The sequence below is a fragment of the Cicer arietinum genome, chromosome 6, assembly GCF_000331145.2.
Source record: "Cicer arietinum cultivar CDC Frontier isolate Library 1 chromosome 6, Cicar.CDCFrontier_v2.0, whole genome shotgun sequence".
Classification (NCBI taxonomy): domain Eukaryota; kingdom Viridiplantae; phylum Streptophyta; class Magnoliopsida; order Fabales; family Fabaceae; genus Cicer; species Cicer arietinum.
In genome coordinates this window covers 15,947,489-15,958,276 of record NC_021165.2, presented here as the reverse complement: position 1 = coordinate 15,958,276, position 10,788 = coordinate 15,947,489, and the positions used below count along the sequence as shown (strand labels likewise).

Below are 10,788 nucleotides of genomic sequence, written 5' to 3'. Positions count from 1 at the left end.
TACACTCACTCTTTCACCACCATCCTCTATGGCTCTCATCTCAAAATTCCTTTCTTTCTTAATCTTCACAACCCTTTCAATTTCTCAAATTCAGGCTAGAGAAAGTCAATTCTTCAGCAAAGTCACCCATGTCAACAATTTCAAAGAGAGTGAGGTTCCCAACAATGAAGAACCATTAAACAAACAAGAACAACAACCAGTTTTCATACCAGAAACTGAAAACAGTTATGGCTTATATGGTCATGAATCTGGTCTACACCCCCCTACCACCACTAACACAAATAATGTTGATTCCTACACCCCCACCACCAAAACTTACAAATCATATCAAACTTCATCAGAAGATGAAGCCTTTAAATACCCCAACAATGTTAACAATTACTATAGCTACCCAAAGGAATCTCATAACACCAAATACCCAAATGAAATCAGTGACACCAACAACAACAACAATTACTACTACAACAACAACAATAAGGATTCTTATGTTGGTAACCAAAATGAACTTAGCAACAAAAAGTTCACAGAAGAAGGATACAAGAACATGGAAAATCAGAACAACAACAACAATAACAAGTATTACAGCTACAACAACAATGCTGCTGAAAAGGAAAAATACTACTTCAAAAGTAATGCTGTTAATAACAATGGTGAGAGGCAAGGTATGAGTGATACAAGAGTTATGGAAGGTGGAAAATACTTTTATGATGTTAACTCTGAGAAATACAATCCAACATTCAATGGAGGTTCATCTAAAGGAGTAGTGAACTCTGAGAATTGGTACAACAACAAAGGTTACTTTGGTAACAACAATAATGGAAACACCTTTGATAATAACAAGAACTCTATGGATGGTTATCAGAACCAGGAGGAGTTTGAAGATGATCAACAAGAGTTTGAGCCTTGAGATTGAATTGAAGCATTAACAAAGTGAAGAAGAGTTCATTATCTTTTTTGAGTTTTGGATGTGGCTGTTCAATGTTTCCATTCTCTTTAAGCTGTTTTATGGTGCAACAGTTTTCAGAACCGTTAAATTTAATGAATTTTTTCATTAAATTTAATAGTCCTTAATGATATTGCACCATATAACAGTCGTAGAGAATTTAGGTCCGATTGTTTAATGTTTTAATGTGCGTTAGATTAAAAATCACAAAAAGGTTTAAAGATAGGATAAGTTATGGAAAGTTTTAATGTTTTATTTTATTTACTTGGTTGGTGATATTCCTGTTAAATGTTGCTACTTATGAAATTGCACAGTCTATGTTATGATTTGGAAATACTGCATCAAGTATGAAAGATTTATATTTTGAGCTTAAAGTTATCAAGAAGTTTGTATAATTATTATTGTGAAGTAGCTTGTTTGTTACTCCTTTTACTTTTGTTTTTTTTTCCTTTCATTTTTTACCTTAAAAAAGAAAAAGCTTCTGCTTTGTTAACTTTGTTTTTCTCTTTAAAATCAAAGGATTAAGGAGAAAGAGGAAGAAAGACAAAATAAAATCATAGTTTAGTTTTAAAGTTAACATTGGTGGTCCATATTGTCTTATGCCTACCAACCCGGATTATGATTCATAGATACCATTTTCAAACAGAGTGAGAGGGGGTACCTATTATTGAAGCTGAGTGGCAAATGTCTTTTTTGTGATTTCTTCCCTTTTGCACCATAGTGAACAACAAAATGGAGTCAAATATTAGGAAGGAATAATAAAAATTAATAATCCATTTCACACTGATAAGTTATTCTTCATTAGACTTTAGGGTGTTGGAGTTCACATGTATTTTGGTCAAATTTATTACTCTAACAAATTGAATTTTATTAGTTTGAGTTAAATTAAAAAATTTGTATTTTGTCTTTCAAATCCAAACCACCTCAACTCGGTGATGAGTGAGTAGGTTCAAGTAAGACTATCACGAGACATAAATTTTTAAAAAATATATATAAGAGAATATGTAATTTAATGTTATTCTATAATTTCATGAAAATTCCAAGATTTAAACTAAATTCTACTATATAATTTATACTAAATTTAAACATTATTACATGAATACATAAAAGTCTTAAAATCACATTAATAAAACAAGTTATTAACGGGGCAGACAGTTTTGAAATCATAAATCCGTTAATTAAATCAAACTACTTCGGATTTAACTAAATTGATACATTGAACTTGAACTTCAACAATTTTAGATAATTGAGTTAATTTCGGTCATCAAATTAAGCTGGCCAACCCAGACCCTAAACACCCTCAGGTGACATTTAGTTCATTAAAAATCCTCATTTAAATTGGAGCTGATATTTGAAAGAAAAAATATAATAATGTTGAAAGTTGAAAAGAGATCACCTCCAAAAGAGTTTATAAAAAGACGAACAAATCTGGTCATGTGAACACTTTTGTAAAATAAAGTTAAGCTGAATCAACGGCGAAGCTTGCACTAAAATATTAGAGTGATTAAATTTTTAATAAATAAATAAATAAAAAATGATAATATTGTATTTTATATAAAAAAGTTAAGTTATAAATTTTTAAAAATATATTGATGGTAAAAACCTTATGTTTATTAAAGAAAGGTGATAGATAAAATTTGGATTGATAGTTTTAATAATTAAAAATTAATTTTTTTAAATCTGTTTTTTTTTCAAACACTAATTTATGGTTATGCATTTTCAGTGTAAAATATTTTATACTCTGAACACATTACAAACATCAATAACTGTAATTTTAAAAATAATTATAATCAAATTCAAACAATTTTAATTAATAATCTAATAGTTATGATTGACTTATAGTGTAAAATATTTTTATATTATTGATGCATACAAATTAAATCTAAATTTTTATACTATTAAAATAAGATATATATATATATATATATATATATATATATATATATATAATTATTCAAATACAATTAAACACAATACATTTTTTAAGATATCAATATTCACATAGTGTTGATAAAAGATAATGATTTGGTTTGAGTAATACAATAACTATTTTAAATTATATGAAAATTATATTCAAATCATTAAAGGTCAGATTTATTGATTTGATTCAATTTAGATTCAAATCCATAAAAAAATATCAAATTAGTTTAATTTTTTAGGTTATATTTTTGGGATCATAAGATCATTTGGTTTGATTTTTATATCACTAAATAAAATTTAAAATTCACACATTTGAATTTTATATTGGAAATTTTTATTTTTATTTTATAATTATAATATAGTTGTTTTTGTAATTTTTCTTTTAAATTATCATCCCCAATTCTTTTTATATGAGTTACTTGATTTATATTTTGATGACCATAAATTAATATAATTGGTCTATAATATAGTTCAAATAGATCATTTTTAATAAAAAATATCTCTTATAAAAAAACTAAAAATAATAATATTTTTTCAAAAGTTTTTAGAGACTTTGAGGTGGTTGTAGCCGCTCTATATCAACATGAAATTATGTTACTAAATTCAATATAAAAATTTAATATAATATTAAAGTTTATTGATTTGAGTCTCTCACTATATTACCCACACACTCATTCTTATAATGTCGGGCTTATACATATTAAAAAAAAAAATTTAAATTTCACATACATTGAAATTATAAATTTTAAGATTTAATTGTAGTTTTGGTCTATAAATAAAATTTTAATCCAAAATTTAATGAAGTGTCATTTTTTTTAAGTCACATCACACTATTTATGATCATAGATATCAGGTACAATTGTTGCACCATAATTTATGGATGGTGTGGCTTAAATAAGCGCACAAAAATAACACTTAATTAAGTTTTGGATCAAAATTATGGGAGGACTATTTTCGTGATTTAACTAAAATAGAAGATTCAAAACTGTAATTAAACCAAATTTCAAAAAAAAAAGGTGACGAAGGTAAAATTGTAAAGATAAATTAAGCATAATAAAAAGCTAATTAATTGTGTTGTAAAAAAATATATAGGTTTTTATCAATAATAAAAAGCTAATTAATTGTGTTGTAAAAAAATATATAGGTTTTTATCAAAGCCTATTAGATTGTGCAAACAATCCAATGGTAGAAAGCTCTCAAATGTTCAGAGCCTCAAATTTTTTTTTTATTTTTGTATAATATAATAAAATAAATATGAATTTTGTAAGATAAATATATTTTCAATTCGTATAAAATTACGACATTTTAAGTTTAGTTCTTTATTTTTTTTAATTCACTTTTAGTCTCTATTTTGATTTTTTAAGGACTAAAAATATCATTTTTACAAAACAAATTTTCAAAATAGAGATTACAAATGAATAAAGTTTTTTTAAAACTAAAAAATTGAGAATATTTTATAGAGATTAAATAAAATTTTAAAATTTTTTATGGACTAAAATTTATTTTTATCTTTTTATTTGATTATTAAAATTGTACTTTTTTATTTAGGTGTCAAATTTTAAGATTAAAATAAGATTTCTAAAATGTTTAAAAAGATCTTGATCTGAACAAACCATTATAGACTATATCATCTTTACCTTAAAATTTTAAGTCTCCGTTTGCAAGTTGAATTTTGAAAGAATTTAGATAACTAAACTTATATTTTAATATATATTTGATATTTAATTTTTTTATAAAGAATAACATAATAAATAAATATAAAATATCATATTATTTATTTAACTTTTTTCAAAATATTAAATATATATCAAAATATAAATTTAACCTTCTAAAATCTTTAATTTCATAATTCTAAAAAAAAAAAAACTAATTCGAGAGTATGTATGTATCATCACCGGTATCCTAGGTAACATTTCGCATGTAGACAGACAGAACAAGTTCTGTTTTGTTCTTTTAGTTTATCTTTCAAAAGGAATCAAGATATGTAACTCTGTTTCTATCCTATTTAATTTTTTACTATACCTCACTGTCCTAATCTAACCTGCCTATGAAATGCTAATTTGCAACCATAGGTTTACCTACCAATGATGCAGAACAAGATCAAAGCTTCCAACCTATAAATTATTTACTAATCACTGTTTCTTCCACCAAATATGTTCTTGTCATTATACTTAGTCATGTGGATTAGTTATGCTCTATAGTTGAAGTAGATATAGCATTGGCATCTATATATGCTACATCATAAACTTCCTCGGAACAACTATGTAACAAAATAATTAAGAAACAAAATGTTCCGTATAGACGAGGACAATTAAAAGCAAAAGTCTATGGTGTTAGTTATTATTGGTAAAAAGATAATTGCTGGTAGGTGTAACTTCAAATTCTTCTTATCTAACTTTGCAAAAGTCTCTAATGCATCTTTTATTCACCCAATCTAACTAAATAAAGTAATTCATTCTTTGTATAATGTATCCAAAAAATTGATAACTTGAATAACATAAAAAAAGTAAGACGATCTATTTGGTAATAATTTTTGGCCAATTTCTGTTTTGAGGAGTATGTCAAGATGTTTTAATGTGGCTTTCCAAGATATGCACAAAATGAGTCCAAAAAAAAGATGGCACAAATGCAAACGAGAGAAGGATCCCTACTATACCAAGAAAATGTAATTATTGCCCATGCATAATAACAATAATAATAATAATAATAATAATAATAATAATAATAATAATAATAATAATAATAATAATAATAATAATAATAATAATAATAATAATAATAACAACAATAATAATAATAATAATAATAGATTAATAATAATAATAATAATAATAATAAGATCAATTTTACTTCTCTCTGTGATTGATGGTCAAAGGGATAAAATAAAGAAAAATAAAAGTACTTTTGTTGCTTTTATTTTTTTAAGAAAATACTTTAAAATAAAATATAAATAAAAATTTATATAAAAAGTCGAAGCATGACATTTATTATCAAAATACATCAATTTTGTATATGTAAAGAGAATCACTAAATTTATTGAGTATTTGTAGTAAAATTTATGTATGACTTATTAAATATAAAATTCCAAATTTAAATCCAAGACACATTAGAGATGAGTCGGGAGATGGGTCATTCAAGTGGTTTATGTCAACGTCAATTGAATGTGTTGCTTTGCACTTTATTTATGTTTGTGGAGATGTTATATAATTGTAATAGTAATAATCAAAATTCATTTAAATTTGATTGGAGTGATTCAAAAAGATTTTATAGCTGTGTTCGAATTCTTTTTTATCATTTTATTTATTAAAAAAATTGACCGAATAAAAATTACTGTGTTTGCATAAATTTAATTAATGATTAAGTAATTTTTTTACGATACTTAATCTTAGTGCACATTACGATGCATGTAAAAAGTCTGAGCTATATCCCTTTACACTACAGTGTGCAACAATATGAGTAATTTAATTTTCACAATTGTGTAAAATAGTATACTCTTTCTGTTGAAATTGGCAACTATATGTACCAAACAAGATAGCTAGCTAGAGATTCTCTTCGTAACAACTTGTGTTGAGTTCAACACATTTGGGTAAGTTGCTAGTGACCTGACCTTAACTAGTTAAATTGATGAGAGATGGGACAAAAAAGGCAGTTGAAATTGTTAGGTATAGGATGAATCGATTCACCAGTACCATCAAAGACTTTCTAATGGGTAGGTTACTAAAACCCTCTCTTGTTTTATCTAGGATCCGGACTGCTTCAGTGATTAAATAGATACATTTATGTTGTTAATACGGTGTAGATCTCCAATTTAGTAATTTTAATTTTTCTTAAAAAAATCAAAATTTGTAACTGATTACGGGATTTTTTAAAATAATATATTTTTTAAAATTTTATACTATACTGTCTACGTTGAAAAAAAAAACTAAATTACCTTTCTTTTTAAACCTTATGAGACGTCGCATCTTGGATATGCGATAAAGTGAATTTTTTTTTTTAAATCCGATCGGGTATGCAACCATATAGTAGGGTAATTTTTTTTTTCCATTTTAACAATTGAATTATTGATTATTTAATAAAAAATAATTAAAATATTTTAAAAATCAAAATACTATTAATAAAATAAAATACATTAAATTAGAAAGAAAAAAATATACATCAAACGATTGACTATATATACCAAAACAAATAGTATGTCTTTAATATTTTGCAGATAAAATAGCAACACAATGTATTTTCTTAACAACTCCTAAAATATTATTAATTTAATTAAAAAATATATATTTAAAAAAAACAAAAATTTTAATAATAAAATCAAACAAAATATAAAAGTTAACGCAGTTGATTAGATGTGCAAAAATAAAGAACGTGTTATATGATTTTAACAACTTTCTCATATTTTATAGATAAATTTATATTATTATAACAACTCTATCTTATTTTGCAGATAATAATTTTCTCGTATTTGTTTTTCAAATCTAATAAATAAAAATTAATACAAATAATAATAATAAAAATAATTATAATTAAAAATAGAAGATAAATTTAAAAGTAGTAAATTATATTAATAACATAAAACAAAATATAGAAGAAAAAAAATACATCAAATTGAACAAAAATATAGGATATAGTTGTTATAATAAAATAAATTTATCTCCTATTTTTAATTATAATTATTTTTATTATTATTTATTTATTTTATTAATTTTTATTTATTAAATCAAGAAAAAAAGGAGAAAGTTGTTACAATATAACACATTATTTGTTTTAACACATCTATTTAACCGTAATTTTTTTCTTCAATTTAATGTGTTTTATTTTATTTTATTAATAGTATTTTGATTTTTTAAATATTTTAATTATTTTTAATTTAGTAAATAATCAATAACTCAATTGTTAACAAAATAATATGAAGTGTTAATTTAACTGCAAAATAGGATTGAACTGTTAAAATAATATAATACGTTATTTATGTTCGCACATTTACTCAAACGGGTTAACTTTGATATTTTGTTTGATTTTATTATTAAAATTTTAGTTTTTTTTATAAATATTTTTTTTAATTACATTAACAATATCTTATTATTATTATTTAAATTTTTTGTTTATTAAATCAAAATAAAAATAGGCGGAAGTTGTTAAGAAAATACAATTGTGTTGCTATTTTATCTACAAAATATTAGAGACGCGTTATTTGTTTCGACATATTAAGTCAATCGTTTGATGTATTTTTTTCTTCTAATTTAATATATATATATATATTTTTTATTAATAGTATTTTGATTTTTTTTAAAATATTTTAATTATTTTAAATTTATTAAATAATCAATAACTCAATTGTTAAAATAAGAAGAATTTTTTTATCTCACTGTATGATCTCATCTTTGGGATGCGCTGGATTTAAAAAAAAATCAAATAAGATAATTTGATTTTTTTTTTTATACAAAATTTTAAAAAATGAGATATTATAATAAAAAATCCGTGATTAGGACCGACCATTCCATCTCAATTATAAAAGGTCAAACAATGGTTGATCACATAGTCAGTGACAGCTGAAAATTCAATTTCTTTTAGCTAACTATCTCAATTTTTTTAATTTACCTTTTAAGTTTTGTTAGTGAGATTGAAAATAACACGGAATATGGAAAAACTAAAAAACTACATTGCGAGATGGCTATGGAGAATTTTTAATAAATTTTTAAAATAAATTACTCATAATATTTTCATCTCACTTCTATCTCAAAAAAGTGAAGAATTCCGTTTTGTTTAATTGTTTATCTACTGCCCGAAAATCAATTGAAATAACCAAGTAAGTGCAACCAAGTGAATATTTAAGAGGTTACATTTCATAAGATGACTTGATGTTACTAGAGTCTTGAAAAGGTAAGATAATTAATGTAATGTGATTCATGCATAGAAGCCACTTCTTTCTCTTATAAATAAAGAGAACACTTTGGGAAGAAGTGAAGTATCTCCAACAATGGATGATCATGTCCCAAAAAAGAGAGAGTGTGAATGATCATTTGGTGTGAAAGATATTATTGTTATTATTTCTTGTAATTCTAGAACGAGAGTATTTTAGAGTGATACATATAACGACTAATTTATATGATTTTAATGTTATTTGATATAGTGAATACATTATGTTGAAATATTTTAATATTTGTAGGCAAAAGATGCAAACTATGTAAATCTTTTTGTGTTTATTTATTCTCTTTATGGTTGCTTGTGTGTGTATTCTATTAAAGATTCTTGGGTGTGTGGGTTCATCGTTGACTTGTGCAGTTTCTCTTTAATGGTGGTATCAAAACTAATGATTATGAGTGATAGGTTTATATCCATTGGTTTAATCATGTGATCATTAAGAGTATTGAAATGGCTTATCCATATCGAGATCCTTGTATATTGAAAGTCTTTTTATGAATGTGAAGACCATACAACATGTTCTATTGTTTGTTGCTAACAATAATATAAGTATGTGTGACTAAAACTAGAGTCGAAAACAAACTCAAGTTTGTTGGTTCAGCGAGAATTGCATGGTGTACAAATGACAATCAATGATGACTAAAATAAAGAAAATAATTAGATGGCGTAGAAGTTTGGAAATTTTAATTGAGATAGGATATGCTGGGAAATCAATAGAAAATTCCAACTAAAATCAGCTGAGTGAAAATTTAAGAGGTACATTTCATAAGGTGAATGTTATTTTTTAAACATGGGAATGAATATATCTAGACTCTTGATCTTGAAAAGGTGATACAATTAGTGCGTGGAAGTCATTTTCTTCTTCTATAAATAGAGAGGCTTGTGAAGAGATGAAGTATCTTGACCATATCCTAGAAGAAGGTATGAGTGATTATTTAGTGTGATAAATGTGAATGTTATCATTTCTTATAATTCTAGATTGAGAGTATTGTAGTGTAACAAACAAATTGGATTAATTGCATCACTACAATGTTATTTGATATCATAAATATATTATGTTTAGATGTTTTTGTGGATGTAGGTAAGAGATACTAAACCGCATAAATTTGTATATTCTTTTATTCTCTTTATGGTGTATTTGTGAGTTCTGTCAAAGATCATTGGACGAGTTTGTTAGTCATTGACTTGTACGATTTTTTCTTATAAGTGAAACACGACTCTTATCAAAAGTTCCCCATCTAATTTTCTCTTAACCCCCTAAATAAAGTCTTAAAGGTATGGTCTAAGACATCCAATAAAATTAATTCGGAAAAATGAATCACCTATAATTAGGGGTGGACAACCACTCGTGGCCCATATCAACCCGAAAAGTCCATGACCCAATTTTTGTAACGGGCAGGCAGAAATGGGTTCATATGATTTATAACAGAATGGTTCAGTTAAGGATTTTTGGACTGCGGATAATTGAACCCGCCTGACTCAAATTACTAATATTATTAATATTTTCTCTAGTCTAGTAAAAAAAGGCTGAAGTCCACTAAACTCATTATTTCATCCTTAATTCTTTATTCTCCACTCTCACTCACAAGAAACCCTAATTTTCATCTCACCACTCTCACTCTCTCACTTACAACTCATACCCTCACGATTCACTCAACATTCAGCAATAAACCACCACCACCTCCATTGATTCTGCTTCGAAGCCACCACCACCAGTTCTTCCTGGGCAAAACCTCAACCCACTTCCATCATTTATGTTTCTAACTAAAAAAAAAACTTAGCCACTGGTTCCGTCGACGTTAATACCCTCTATCTTTGTTTCCTTTTTCTTCTCATCAACTGTAAATGGAGAAAGACGTCTCGCAAACGCACATAAGTACATGCAACATGATATGAGTTATTGTATTTGTTTTTAACGATTTTAGTTAGGGTTTTCAATATTGTTTTTACTTATTCAAATCACAATAGTTTTTTGTTTGATTTTTCATTTATCTTACAATCCC

At 25.4% G+C, this 10,788-nt stretch overlaps 1 protein-coding gene across 1 annotated transcript; it reads left to right on the top strand.

Annotated features, from left to right (window-relative positions):
- Window positions 1-6: 6 nt before the first annotated feature.
- LOC101490628 (uncharacterized) lies at window positions 7-1,375 on the top strand. Its single transcript, XM_004505037.2, has one exon. It carries the CDS (start codon window positions 29-31, stop codon window positions 905-907), a length of 879 nt encoding a protein of 292 aa, XP_004505094.1. The 5' UTR covers window positions 7-28; the 3' UTR covers window positions 908-1,375.
- Window positions 1,376-10,788: the final 9,413 nt, after the last annotated feature.